General features: G+C 38.1%; 1 protein-coding gene across 3 annotated transcripts in view; it reads left to right on the forward strand.

Moving 5' to 3' along the window:
* mmp17a (matrix metallopeptidase 17a) overlaps positions 1-12784 on the forward strand; it is an 88899-nt gene extending 76115 nt beyond the window's left edge. For all 3 annotated transcript variants that reach the window (XM_046868705.1, XM_046868706.1, XM_046868707.1), the window contains 5 exons: positions 1730-1832; positions 2976-3058; positions 4021-4173; positions 4814-5071; positions 11960-12784. In XM_046868705.1, coding sequence (XP_046724661.1) covers positions 1730-1832; positions 2976-3058; positions 4021-4173; positions 4814-5071; positions 11960-12285 — 923 coding nt within the window. In that variant the 3' untranslated portion in view covers positions 12286-12784. The remainder of the gene's footprint in view (positions 1-1729; positions 1833-2975; positions 3059-4020; positions 4174-4813; positions 5072-11959) is intronic.
* The last annotated feature ends 3185 nt before the right edge of the window (positions 12785-15969 follow it).

The following is a 15969-nucleotide window of genomic DNA, read 5'->3' on the forward strand; positions in this document are numbered from 1 at the left end:
GTAAAACCAACAGTCAACCAAACTGAGCTGCCTAAAAATTTTTACACTCTTCATATACTGAAATGAAGACATGACCAGAAAGTAATTATTAGACATTGCACTAGATTCCGAGTGAGACTGGTTAAATAATCACCATTAAAAAAGACATGAGCATGAAAGAAGGATACAACCATTATACTGCTGCAAACACTATAAAACTGCTGTTTACTGTCAATCACAAATATGTCTATTGGTTCTTTGAACAACACCAGAGAACACAGAACGCGTAAACATTTAGACCCAAGATGCGAGAACTGACAATAGCAAGGAAGACTGAGGAACAGATTTCTTTATATTAAGGGATTATTGATGTAATTACATGGCAGTGCTGTGACAGAAGGAGAACTCTGGGATTTAATGGGCCGGCTCGGAGCCCCGGACCAAACCTCTCACAACTCAGTATGCCACTGTGCACCCAGCCATCGGCAGACAGGAGGAGAAAGGGAGGAAATGAGGAAGAGAAATAGAGGTAGGGTAAGAAAAAAAACATTAAGACTGGCTGGGATGGATGATGAGCTGCGAGATCCTGAGACCTCCAGTGAACTCAGGTTAAGCCATTAACCCCTGCCGTTGTCTGAGGCTCCGTATTTCTTTAAAATAATTGAATGTGACAGATAAAGTTTGTGTTCGGATAAAAGTTTGTCCACATCAGTCACACCGATTAGGCAAATGCCTCGAAGATGCCGAAAAACGCTGATACAGCCAGCAATGAATGAGATCTAATGGCGATCAGTTAGTGTAATTTGATTTCCATAATGCCGTCCAGTCTTTCCTGATATTCATTTGTTATTAGTGAATTCATCATTTCTGTGAAGCGTAATTACACGCTCCTAAAGCATGCTGAGTAGCTAAATCAAATTAGCTGTAAATCAAATGTGCATGTATTTTCTATTAAATGAGGGGCTGAAGTTGTGTGTGGGTTTTTTTTTCGTTTGTTTGTTTATAAGAGTGCTCAGATTTTGTGGAAAGTAAGACTGATGTGTTTATTCAGAGAAATCCAATAAGCGTATAAAAAGTTCATGGCTGGGGTCAGAACACTGGCAGACCAAAATAGAGTGGGGCAGAGTCTATATATATATATATATATATATATATATATATATAAAACAGAAAATTAGACAGATAGATTGATGAACACCAGAAAAAGCTACACTATATATATATATATATATATATATATATATATATATATATATATATATATATATATATATATATATATAAATAAAATGTATTATGTACAATATACAATACGTACAATATATAATGTATTATGTGTCAAAGTTGGTCATTTATATCATGCAGATCACTGCTACATGTTCTTTATGCCTCCAAGGTTTTTCACAAGCATCAAGAACAATGTATTTAAACAGACAATGAGAACGACATGAGGACTTTTAAATGTAAAAAAAAAAGGAAAGTGTGTGTTTGATTTCTTTGCTGTCAAATATAATACAGTCTAACATAAAAGCAGGATTATTCAAAATAGAAGAGATTAAAAATAGAACGTATATGAAGACGGCACACTGGTACACTGTCAGTATATCACTTCATGCATGGTCCTAATTATTATGTTAGTAAATATGGTTTAATGTTACAGTATGTCTTCATTAATCGGCAGCTTATCAAACAAGTAATCGAGAGTCCATAGTGTGTGTGTGTTGTCTCTGATTTGGGACTTTTTTCTCAGGTGTAAGGGACTCGGTCTCCCACACAGCTCGTCCTGATGCTTCATCTCATACAGATGATCCGCCTGTTCTAATGGACCTGCCGGAAAACAAATCCACAGTGCCGTGAGTCCACCTGCAGCTTTACAAATCTACATACATATGCATAGATATACACATTTGTTTTATTCTGCAATATATATTTTCAGAACCCTTTTTATACATTACTCACATGCCGCTTTTAAATCCTACGATCATATTATTATAGCACCAGTGGCAACCAGGACATCTCATAGACTAGACATAATTCAGCACAACCGGTTTGCATAGCTGCATTGCATTCCGGACCTTTGATATGAGGTTTCTAAAAAATGTTGGACAAGAAAATGAATCCTTGTTCTTTTCTTATCAGGAGCGAACAGCCGAAAACAAGCAGCTATCGCTTATGTTTGCGATCGTTCAATTATTTTCTCCTAATAAACCGCATTGTGAATGTGCGACCAATCTCTGCCTGTGAGTTCAGAGCAACAGATAACCATTAATTTCCTATGAGGATGATGCAAAACACAACCCTAGTCAACAAATTAGCACTAGAATTACTAAGTACATTCTTAATATTTCAATACAGTCATGTGTAATGTGTTCCCGGGGGGAGGTTTCTTCATCTCCCTTTAAAATAACGAGCAAATTCCAGAACGAAAGCAAGGTTTAATCGTCCTCTCACCGTCCGTGGATGCTCGGCCCGTCGAGACCGGCTTGCAGTTCCTCATTTTTTTATTTTTCCTCCATCTTTACAGATGGTGGGTGAATAAAGTTATCCGGACGAAGGGCTTTAATATTTTTATCCCTGAGAGCTTTTTAAATAAGCTGCGAATAAAGAGAGCTGTTAATAAGGTGCACAGTGAGCGCTGTCTGACAAAAAAAATCTCCGCGTCATTAGCAAAACAAACACGACGAATCGGCGAAACATTAAGCCGACGGGATAATGCACGAATGCAAAAACCCTTTTCTGCAAGCAGGTGATATCATCTCCCTTTACATTTTGATCAATCACATCTGGGCAAATATATTAAACTTGGAATGAATGCACACTTGACTGCACAGTTGCACACACTTACACACACCGGGCTCTGTTTATAGTACAGGAGATCAATAGAAAAAAAAAAGAGCTGTATATTTTTTACTATAGCGAGCAGGGGGCTCTTTGGTGTGTTGTTTTTTTTTTTATTCCCTCATTTGTTCATTCTCTTTTTTTTCTCCATCTCTCAGGCCAGCACGTGATGCCCCTGACAGATGTACCAGTCAGTTCGATGCAGTGGCTCAAATCCGAGGGGAGGCCTTTTTTTTTAAAGGTAAAGACTTGCACTGTGGGGCCGGAGCACAATCGATACACGTATCCACACGGTGCATTCTTGCTTACCTGATCAGACAGTGAATTGGAAACGGTTGTTTGGCGATATAGAAGGAATAAAAGATGACAGGGCATGCTGATAAAAGAAACCGAAAAAAAGGAAAAAAAGCAAAGTGTGTCATTGTGATGCTTGACAGTTACCATTACATAGCTGCCTATTTTTCTTTAACAATTTTCTTTCGATTGTAATGAAGGCGCATTGTATTTTATCCATTTATAGTTACATTTAATGTTATCAAACATCCTTTTATCACTTATGTTATAGCAGCTATTAAGTCGTTTTCTCATGCGCCCTTTTCTTTCCTCTGTTTTAAATGTAATCAAATGGCATGTCACATAACCCTCTATCGTCTAGACTTTAATTGGAAAACCTGAAAAATACAGCTTTACTTCTAATTGTTGCAAAGCATTGACTTGGAGGACTGAAAAAAATTCGAAAATAAACATCGTATTGACAATCACAGCTTTTATTCGGGAAGTGGTAGCACAGTGGATAAGATGTTGGACTTCCGATCAGAAGGACATGAGTTTAAATCCCACCAACCTGGCGCTGCTGGGCTCTTAAACAAGCCTTCAAGTTCTCAGCTGTATAACTCTGATAACTGTACAGTGCTCTGGATAGGAGCGTCTGCCAAATGCTATGAATGTGCATGTTCATTTATTTGGAGCGTCCGTCGAGATGAGTTGTTGCTCTAGTAAAATAAACTGATGTTTTGATAAATTAATCACTAATCAGTCAATCACTATTGGTACAAATTTTTAATGGTAGAAATAAACTTCCTGTTTTATCCGATCGCTAAACACAGACATTAGAGCTGCAATCGAAAGTAAAACAAACGTGAATTCACTCAGACCTCCGCATAAAGAAATAATGGGTTAAATCCGTGCACTCTTTTTTTTTAGGGAAGTATTTTTGGCGGCTGACTCGGGATAGGCACCTGGTGTCTTTGAGGCCAACCCAAATCCAACGCTTCTGGAGAGGTCTACCTGCCAACCTGGATAGCATTGATGCTGTGTATGAGAGGCCTGGAGACCATAAGATCGTCTTTTTTAAAGGTCTGGTTTTTGAATTTTGGGAACTACTGTAATGACTCCAGTTTAAAAAAACATGGATTTGGATCTAATACTGATTTATGTGAATATGTCATATATAATGGTACTATGTAACTATACTATGTAACCATTGGCAAGACTTGAATTTATAAAAGTCAGATACTCTATTAGTGAGCTATGGGAGAGGGATGCAGAAAAAGTCCAATGTCCATAAATGCAAACAGCATAATAGCACAAAAAAAAAACAGGAAAAAATGCAAACACAAAAAACTGCCATGGGGAATAAAAAACAGAAACGCTTACATGACCAACAAAGTCCCATCAAAGACCAAATGAGGTTTGTGAGGACTTCAGTGAATTAAATATACACAGGGGAGTCAGACACAGGTGGCATCAATGACATAATAAACAGTAAAACAAAAGACAACAGGCATGAAAACGGGGGCCTCTAGTGGCCAACATGCAACATGACAAGTGCCAGAATGTTGACAGTTTTTTGGCAACCGTGATCGTTGTAATTTGCAAATTAATTTTAAATAAAATCCCTCTGTTTTCCCATTGTAACTTGTGAACGAGCAATGTCTACTCTCAGGTTTAACGTGTCCTAGTGCTAACGTATTATAGTTCTCTGTATTTCCATTAGGAATGAAGTATTGGGTATTCAAGGACAACATTGTGGAAGAAGGCTACCCACGGCTAATCAGTGATTTCGGCCTGCCTATAGAGGGTGTCGACGCTGCCTTCGTCTGGATGCACAATGACAAGACGTACTTCTTTAAAGACAACCATTACTGGCGCTATGACGACCATCTGCGGCATATGGACCAGGGATACCCAAAGGATACGTCGCTATGGAAAGGGATTCCATCTCAGCTAGACGATGCCATGCGCTGGTCTGACAGTGAGTGTTGTACTTTTTTTTTATAGCCTACTCTCAGTATGACGACTTTGAAGTACACAGCAGACTCCCTTTGTTTTCATGTCTCTAGATGTCTCCACGCACGGTTTTCCCAATGTCTCTTTGTATTATAGCGAGATAAAAAAAACTCTGAGGCGTACAGTATAGGCTCTATTTGTTTTGCTTGAGAAGGTGCATTAAGGAGGTCATTGTATATTCTTACAGTACGCTGTACTGAATGTGTTCAATATTTATACGGTTGAATTTGTATTCGTCACACTATGAATAAAGATAAAGTCAAGCCTTTAGGACTTTCTGCAGCTCACAGTGCATTTCAACAAAGAGCCCTGAAGAGGAGTTCCTGAGAGTGGATTATATATAAAAAATTCTCTGTATTATGTTTTTTGGTTGGCAAGATAGCGAGGGCTTACTTGGCTTTCTTTTAGGAACTTAATTATGGACGTAAAGACAAAAAGGAGTTTTTAAAAAAGGGAAAAAATGTCTTTAGTATTCTTGTAGTGTTGTTTCATTTGTGTACGAATCTGGTGAATGATCTTGAAAAAATTTTATCCACACCCTTGTAGAAGAGTGTACATAACTGATTTGGTGGGGACGAGACTTGGAGTTGAGTCTAAACTAGTGCTTTACCGACTCTAAACAAATTAGTCATTGACAAATAAGGCATTTGTTCAGTTTTGATGTGGGGGTCTCCCTTATTTATCCGGGCTTGGGACCGGCACTAAGGCTTGTGCAACCCTAATGGCTGGGGTTGGTTCTCTGACCGGGGATCGAACCCGGGCCGCAGCGGTGAGAGCGCTGCATTCTTACCACTAGACCACCAGGGAACCTTTTTTTTTTAACCTCTTTATAGTTCCTTATTAAATATTTCTTTCTTTCTCTGTTTTGACATCCATAAGACAAGAAATGTTACAGAGATACTGGAAAGCCCTAGATCTGGAAAACTTTAATGTAACGGAAAATTTAAAGCTACTAAACTTGAAGAAGTTTAAAGACTGCTTTTATAATTGTTAAAGAAAAGTTTTACCATGTCAATCATGGTACATTTCTTTCTATCTTTCTTTCTTTACGCTATATTTCTCCCTGTGATATGGCTGATACTAAAGAAAGAATCATTTGTATTACAACAGGTTTAATAATATCCTGTAAATCCTGTATTTGGTTTGTGAGTCGCTATAGAGCATTGTGGTTGAACAAAAAATAAATAAAAATAAGATCTGCTTATAGAACCAAATAGACAAAATGTTTGTCATGCATTAACACATTTATGTTTACAATTGTTAACTTTGCTTGCTGATTGTGAGCATAGTTAATGTCTATTGCTAGCATGGCTAATGTCTAGTTAGCTGGCATTAGCATTTACACTACCTCATTTACTGTGTGGGTTTCGTAGGGTTGTGCTGTTTATGTAGGCAGAAATGTTAGGCCACAAGTTATATTTTTAACATTTTTAAAATAACTTCCCTCCAGATGCCCTGCCTCTGCTCAGTGAACAGCTTTGTTCATGGTTTCATTCATCGCAGCTGTTGAAGGCAGAGTCAGCAAATTTGACGAAAATTGGCTGAAACTAGCAATTTAGGAACACAGAGTCCATGTACAGCACCTCCCTTTGGTGCTTTTTCAAAAACCATGAAAGGCGATGACTTTTGAGCTATGTGCTGCGTACGCACAACATGATTGACAGACAGTACAGACAACGCTTTGCCTCAAACGACTGAGAGTTGGCGACCCACAGAGACCAACGTTTCTCCTGTGAACGGATTTATATTAACAATTTAATAACAGTGGGGGTTGTGAGAGGAACCTTGCCAAAAAATGACAAAAATGTCCTGACTAGCGTTTGATTTCTGCTACCGAAAAGCTACCGATAGCCGCTTGAACAACAAGAATGATTTTAAACAAATGTTTTACATTTGGAAACAGGAAGTAGTAAAAGGTATCCTCGGTTGGTTGATGGTAAAATGGTGGCACTTCATCTGAGGTAAAAAAATTAAAATTCAGTGTGATATCTATGAAAAATAGCATCTTATAGGAAGCATTTTATTGAAACCATATTAACAAGAAATTCTCCATAGACTATACATGATTTGAACTCACTTAAACTCATGGTTCACATAGTTTTAAACCGAATTTCTAATCACTCCAGCTCCATTATAAATTCTCCTGCGAGGTAAAAACCTGCTATCATCAACCATCCAGCCAATAATTACACAAATGCGTATTTTCCATGGAACTGCATAGTCCCATTGATTAAAGATAACCTAGATTGTTTTATTTGTACAGTTTTACTCAGCTTTTAATCCATCCAGTTTTAGAAAGATTTTTCTTTTACGGTCTGCCTCACCACCATCCTCCCCAGAGTATCCTTTCCGACCTTTTGAAGTCTTCAGAATCCTAACAGCTTCAGAAAATAACTGCGGCTACCTTTAATTGAAATGCTTGAGAAAATAAGCCTGTCAGGCTGAAAACAAGAGACAAGAAAAACAAGGTTTCAAGACATTGCGACGTTCCTAGGTGCTTCTCATTCAGCTCTATCGTTCACTAATCAGGGCACTCATTAGGGAGGCAATCCAGTTTTAGGACTTTCTAAATTGCAAAATCTGTGCAAAACTGAGCAGAGCGAACATCAGTGCTCCCTATGCTCTCTTTCCAAATATGATTTTAGATTTTCTGAAGCCTTTCAGCTCAGATTATAAATTGTAGGTCAAATTATATAACATTGCATCTATGATTAATTTTTTATCTACTGTATGTATATATATATTGGTTTGTTGAATAAAATCTACTAGCTAGCCTACGAACCTACTTGTAGTACCATGACAAACACAATTGTGATTGCGCCAACGAATCTACATGTCATTAGAAAACTGAAATATTTCATAGTTTGGTTTTTTATGGTGACTAATGAGGAAATTTGTAGTTTTATTGCTAGTCCTTTTGACTGTTTCTATGGTGACAAATACATTGTCACCATGTATATACATTTCACCAATTGTTACCTGACTGTGCTCACCTGTGTCTGTCCGATGGTATCAGATAATGTGTCTCAATCAGCTCCCTAGCTCCTAAGTTCGCCAGATCGCCCGCAAGGACCACATGAGTCGCCTGCGGGCCTTTTCTAAAAATAGCTCACCATAGCACCACTTACTAGTGAGCTGCATCTAATTTTTGTTGCTATTCTTTTTTAAATCACACTTGCATTTGTAGAAAGTTATATATAGTTATATAAGTTTATATATGTTATATAAATAAAATTGACATATTGATATTAAACTCCCCTTGTTTTAGCATTCAAGGTAACAGATGTGACACTTAATATGTCCGTCAAACAAAATGTCACCTACTGTCTACCTCCTGCTTTATTGAGATCTAGATTTCAAGCTAACTATAACTGAGCTAACTATGGATAAATACAAAAAAGGGATAAAAACAGTGTTTAATGTTGCATGGACAGATTTATTTGCTTTCACTGCCAACAATGTTGGCCTTTCACTGTTATGTTTGATATGCAGTGAGATGTTGGCAAACAACTAGGTCGAGCAACATTTCCATAAGAAGCACACAGCATTTGCTGAGAAGTTCTGTACCCAGGTGAAGATGAACAGAACAGAGCAAAATAGACGTACAGAGCAAATGAAACTTCATACCGTCTCCAACCTCAACAACAGTTGCAAGTTTGGTGGCAACTCCGGAGATAATAAAGCGCAGAAAAACGTTCATAGACGGAGAATATATGAACTTTAAAATATATATGTTCATTAAAATATCCGAGCATCTATTCCACGATGCCAGGCTACACTCCCAAATCTTACCAGGGATAAAAAGGTATAAATTGCTAGCGTCCAAAAACAAAACAAAACAAACTACTTCTAGAGGTACAGTATATATATATACATATAATAAGGTTATAAGAATTCTTATAAGAATAAGGTTTTAAGATTATATTTTCACAACTTGGTGAAAGATGTTTTTATAGTACACACACACACACACACACACACACACATTTTGTGAGTGAAAAATAAATCGTTGCCTGTGTACACATGGGCCCATCTTCAAAGTCAGATAATTATTCTTCTATTATTATCGTGCCTCTGTATATGTGTTTGTTATAATACAAGGCTGATAAGATATGGCAAGCATGTTCTCATGCCCATCACTCAATCATAACAGCAATCTGGATTTCAGCAGAGTGGACCAGATAACACTGCAGGGTTCATCAGAGACCAACACTCTCTCTCTCTCTCTCTCTCTCTCTCTCTCTCTTTCACTCTTTTTTTTTTCCACTAACATGCCATTTCCTCAATTTTCATCTTTCTCTTCAGAACAGAAAAATCACTTCTCCAGCAACCACACATCCTTCACGACATTGTTGTCTTCCTTGCTGTCAGTCTACTTGAAACTCCTTGTCTTTTGCTACCTTTCTGTCTTTGACTTTGTCTCAAACACATCCACACCCAGACACAAACACAATCACTCTGCATCACACTCTTATATTGAACCTCTTTTCCAGACTGTAGAAGTGTGTTTATGAAGTACGCTTCTTTGAGGTACTGCCAGCACCAGAGGTTGTTTTACACAGCTGTTTGAAGTGCGACTGTGTGCCAGGTTGAGCTAAAAAGTGACAGTCCTTCGGCCTGACAAAACCCCACTGGGGCTTCACAGCTGGGGAAAGAGAGCCGGACTGAAAGAGAAGGGTGAAAGCAGGAACAGACAGAGACAGTTGGTAGAACGAGAAATCCAGTATCAGCATATTTCAGAGAATTAGTTAGAAGCTAGTTTGATGAACTTGAAGAAAGTTTTATTTCAGTTCTATTTTGTACGGCGTAAGACTCGCCTCGCTGTGCATCTTTGCTTCGCTTTACCTATTGATCGCATCTAATCCTCATAATGGACCTCATTAGAATTCTTATATGCGTGTCTGATTGTTGTCTGAGCATTTTTATTTCTAGCCCCCATTGTGTACAAACTGCATGCATGTGCATTTATCATTCTTCATTCTAGCTGCTGTTGTTCCTGTTGCATCATCCTCTGTCTGGAAATTCGGATCGTTATTCTTAATTACATTGCATAGACAGAGAAAAAAACAAGAAATACAAATATTTGTATATTTTCTCTGATACAGCAACATGATGCTTGAATGGTAGTGTACTGTGTGGCACATGAACAGTTATCAAACGTAACAATTGAACTGGTCAACTTTGCATGTTGAAAAGATGGTCAGGTGTTCTACAAACAAGACTAGACTAGAATCAGAACCTGAGAAAACAAATAAATCAGTATGAAATGGTAATCAAATGTTCGAGACTTGGTAATGTGATGCTTGCAAATACAAACACTGAGTAAATGAAATTAAATTTAAATGTGGTGTGTGTGTGTGTGTGTGTGTGTGTGTGTGTGTGTGTGTGTGTGTGTGTGTGTGCCTAATCAGTAGCTTGATGATTATGAGCATTGCAGGTTGTCCGAGATCCTATTTTTAACATTTACAGTACATTCTTTATTTCTAAATCTATCTAAAGTCTAGACTGTCTGCTTATTGCATTCATGCAGTGGTGGGATGTGCATTTCACACCTTAGTCCACCTATTTATACCATCATTATAACACTACAGCTAAAGAAACATCAATTTTATAGTGAAACGCAGTATAACAGCCACAGCTGAAAGTTCCCCCCCGACCCTGGATTTTCTGTGCATTACAATTGTCATGGGGATTTCAAATGAACGAGTTGTGAGTTTTTGTGCAAATTCTAGAGGAAAGAAAACTTTGAATTATAAATGTTTCATCAAAAAAACAGCTGCTTTGAACTGTTTTGGCTAAACTCTCCTTGCGATGTCCAGCTTTTATTGAAAAGTCTGTTTTGAAACTGTTTCTGCAAAACAATACTTTTCTTCTTCTCCGTTTGCTATTGCGAAATTCAAAACAGCTATTAAATCCACTCGTATGTATTTAAGCTTGTGCAGTTTGCTACAGATGCGGTTTGTAAGCTCTGACTAGTGCGCTCTCTGACCATCCAATCAAAGGCCGTGAAAATGCCGACGATATTGTACGCCTACTAGATGGTCCCAATGCCAAGTCACAATATTATTGGTTAAAGCCACAGCTTCAAGCAACATGTTCTTGCGATACGGGTGCACACGCTGCTGATTCTGAAAGGCTCACGGTAGATTTCGCTGAAATCTGATCGGATGAAACTCTAACCTGAACATGCAAACAAAAAAGTTCAGCTATGAAATCAAAAGAATAGACTTATTGGAAATAAGTTATAACATGCTCATTAAAAAAATTTTACATGACAAAATTCTCGATTTCATGCCCATTGACCACTTCATCTCACAGTCTCATTAACCATTTTTTTCTGTCATCTCCAATTTCACCAGTAAGAAATTCTGATAGACGAAATGCATTTAAAATAATATTGGGTTTATTGTTATCTCTATATTCAGGGCCACTGCGTCTCGACACGAGAACAAAATCAACACGGCAAGAATACCTAGGATGAAGCAACATGCATAAAAAATAGTATAACCATGGGGAAAACGGAAAGGACCCGCACCTAAAGCAACACAAAAATTACTTATTATTTATGTACTTGTTTGTTTTCAGGAATGCATTCAGGTCCTGGACTGAATATTGGCCTTGAGTAGAATATAATCTGTGGTAAAATTTGTGTGCATCGGGTATGGTAGCACAATAAAGTGGGCTGAACAGTATTTTATATAACAGACCATCCTATTTTTAATTCCTTCATGCTACAGCATTACACTGTAGAATTATAGGACACTGGGTTTTCCTATTGCAGTTTTTGACTAATGTCAGGTAATGACAACAAAGATCAGACTCGTCATTCGTTTGTGTTTATTTGTCCTTGTAGGTGCCTCATACTTCTTCAAGGGTAAGGAGTACTGGCGAGTAGTAGGAAGCGATATGGAGGTCGAGGCAGGGTATCCTCGCCCCATCGGAATAGACTGGCTGATCTGCAAGGACATGCAGTCGGACGCCCCGGAGACAAGGAACAATGAGACAGGCTCACAGCTCACCGGGCAGCACCACACGGACCACGCCGAAAACGGCTACGAGGTGTGTTCCTGTACCTCCGACTCCGGCTCGTCTGCAAGCCCACGCCTGCAGCTCGCACCTGCCTGGCCGCTGGTCGCCTTTTTAATACTGACACACACCCTCACATGTGGTGCACTCTGATGACGGGGACACCACAGGCCTGCACTGGCATGGACATGGACACCGAGAGTGCGTATGCAAGCGGCTTGTGGGAAGGACAGCAGAGGGGCGAACTTACACTCTAATCAGTGATGCTTTGGCAAACTTACACTCCATTCAGTGATCATTGCTTACATCGGGCTATTTTATATTGAATAATTACTATTATTATTATTATTATTATTATTATTATTATAACTGCATTGAAATTCCTTTTTTTCTTTTGTGTGCCTCCAAACAGGTTCATTTCAAGCACTTTGTAAAATCCATGTCAAATATCATAGGCTTTTTTTCTTTCATCGTGCAATCAGAAGGATATTCAGCATTTAAAGAGCGACAGATGTTTATCTGTATTTTCCAGACAAAAAGTCACACAGTTTTTTTAACATGCCTCACCCCCACATTAATATAAGTTTAAAAAGAACTCATATGTTGGGTTATTCAATAGATGCAATGTTTATTAAAGTCAAGACCCTCATTATTCTTTTTTTTTTTTTTTTTTTAAGAACAATGTGAAATGGCTTGTTTGAAAAATTTTCCAATGGTAAAAATACAACTTAGACCCTGTTACATGACCCATCATGCACGGTCCATACATGTGGAGGGACTGGGAAACCTTTTTTTTTTAGTTTTGAGAACTGCAGAAATGTGTTCCTCTTTTTCCATTTGCATAACAACTTGTTCAAAGTTATGGCTTTTTAAGGTCTCGCTTACCCCGAAAACTGAAGAAGAAGAAAATTTCATTTAAAGATTTCATTCCGAGCTGCTGAGAGGGAGCGTTGTTGACATCAGGGACTTTACGAAATGATAGCAGCATGGAATGAAAAACTTTAGCTGTACTGTGAATGAACGAATTGGAGTCACTGCTTGCTGCCACCGTCGCCCGCAGTTCCAATACGCCAAAATAATTAAATTGATATAGGGAAAATGTCAGACGCTGGTTATAACGACAGCAGACGTGTAACAAGATCCCAAAAAGAAGTCAAATTCTGATGTCATGGGGAATCAAATTTCTGATGTTTTAAATGCATTTAATCACCGTTCGTCCATGATGTTGCAAATGTTACTTACTTTAGTTTCCATGACTGACTTGAACACAATGAGTTGTGATTAGTTCAGATCTGGTTTTCTATCCCTAAAGCCTGAACGTCCCTCTGAGGTTCTCTGTCTGTGCTTCAGTTCTTTAGGCTTAAGTCTGTTCAGCATGTAGCTGGTTTGATATAGTATCCAGACAGACTGTTTTTACCAATGCATTTGCTAAACAAGCTTTTATCCAAACGTGCACTTACGAAAGGTGGCCAAGACACATATTCTGAGGTCGTTTGGCACCTCATTTGTGTTAGTCCTCAGAGGTTAATGTCACGTTTCCAATTTCCAATGCAATTCCAACAGAAAACGGTTGAAACAGTATACAGTAGCATCTTGTGATAAAACGGATTGTGATTTGAGAAACAGATCATGACAACAATCATGTCCAGACCAGAGAATTATAAGGAAAAATGGTGCTCTTCAGTCTTCTGTTTTTTTATGTAGTCTTTTGACTAAATTAAAAAAAATCATTAAGGACTTTTTTTGTGGTGAAATATGCGCCACTCCTACATTCGGTTAGATTAAAAAAAAACTGCTTTATGGTTTGATTGCTTGTCCACACCAAAACTTCCGAAAACGCTGTTCATGCATAATATACGTTCTGTCAGGTGTTGAGGTCATTTCCATCAGTTTGAATCGATTATCTAAGGACGAGGATAAGCTACGGAAGAGGCCATGCTTTATAATTTTTTTTTTTCTCGTTTTCTTGATCTCGACATGACGAGTTGTTTTCCCATAATCATGACAATTTTCTTACCATAACAAAACATTTCTCTCGATCTCAACATAACAAAAGGTGTTCTCTCGTTATCGCGACTTGACCTCGTGACCTCAGTGTATAAACCTGTTTTCTTACGACGTCAAAACAGTTGCTATAAAACGCATTGTTACCATTTCAGTAACCAAAGAAACAAGAATAGCAAACCTTAATCTAGAATCTTAGCAATAGGCCTACATTATCTTCCTACTTTCTTGTCAGGTTCTACTCTCGAACACTTCTCTCTCTCTCAATGCAGAGATAAAGTCCATATTTGCTGCCGGAAATTAGTAACTTCGATAGAGAGTTCACCGGAAACATTCACACGGCGCGAGATTTTCTCACGATACAATTATGTTGTGAGATATAAACCGGTTTATATGTCGAGATCGCGAGAGAATTGAGTCATGATAACGAGAAAATGACTTTTGTTATTTCGAGATCATGTTTGTTTTCTCAGGGCGAGAAAATAATGTTGTGATCGTGAGAAAACGAGAAAGATGATAAATACTATAACGCACGGACTCTTAAGACTTCCGTAATAAACAGCTGTTTATATTTATTTATTTTGAACAGATAGAAGAGTAGACGACTGAAGAGTTGTTCGTTTGAATGGATCACATGACTAAAAACACGCCATTATTTCTGAACACCAGTCCACAGTACAACACGAAAACACGGTTTCCAAATGGTATTCCAGTTTTTGAAAAAGCTCCTGGCAAAAAAAAAAAAAAAAAACGTGGACAAAATTCCCGAAAAAACATAGGGAAAAAAAGGTTTTCCTAGACCCCCACCCACACACACACATGATAAATGATCAATTCAAAGGGCTTTCTGAGGCATGGAACTTCTTTAAATGGCCTTCTGTGATGACGGGCTGTACATAGCTGCACATCTCTCATCCGTGCGAAACGTTACTTTTATCATTTCGCCATCATTTTTGCTGTGCTCTAAACAGCTATTACTGTTTAATTGCAAGCGTGTTAATTCTTGACGCATGTGACTTCACCTGATGGGTCGGTTCTCTCTCGGTTTCTATTTTTAAAAGATAATCATGCATTGTGTGGGTAATTACAAATATTTACATATGTCATACACAGCAGCTGTGAAGATGCAAAAAAATTGGAGGCATCTTATAGTCTGGAAAATAATGATAACGGTAGGCATAACAATACCATCGTATGGATAGTATACTTAACCCTCAAGTGCTTTAACTGACCATGAACACTGATCCGGGCTTGTTCTTTCTGGAAGTCTTTTTATTCGTGTCGTATTTTGTTCGTTGATCTATTTTTGAAATTTCCCTCGCAGAGAGTTTACACAGCCTCCAAACAACTTGTGGTTACCAATGACTCTTAATTAATATAACAGCTATGTGTATTTTTCTAAGGAACAATATTTTGGAGTATGCATTTGCAGGCATGAAACATACAGCCTCGTTTGTGGGATTCAGCATTTTCGAGCTCGAATCCTACCCAGGAAGAAGGATTTTTTTCCGAGGAATCGACGGAGAGAACATTTGAGTCGTGCCTAGCAGAGAGGACACTCACAGCTTCCTCTGACATGTTATGATTGCTTAAAAGTATTTACTTCTATACAGTAGGATTATATATACAGATATATTTAATTTCAAGGGTTGTATGGCAAAAAAAAAAAAAAAGAATTTCAATTCCAAGCTGTCTTTTCTAAAGGGGAAATATTTTTATAGAAAAATAAAGATTGGTATGAGCCGTGACAATGTGTATGCTGTCCGTTGATTTCTGCGTCCGAACCTAAAGCACATTTTTTCACCCCGTTGTTTACAGATGCTGTCGGCGAAA

Source organism: Silurus meridionalis, chromosome 15 (assembly GCF_014805685.1).
Source record: "Silurus meridionalis isolate SWU-2019-XX chromosome 15, ASM1480568v1, whole genome shotgun sequence".
NCBI classification, from domain to species: Eukaryota; Metazoa; Chordata; class Actinopteri; order Siluriformes; family Siluridae; genus Silurus; species Silurus meridionalis.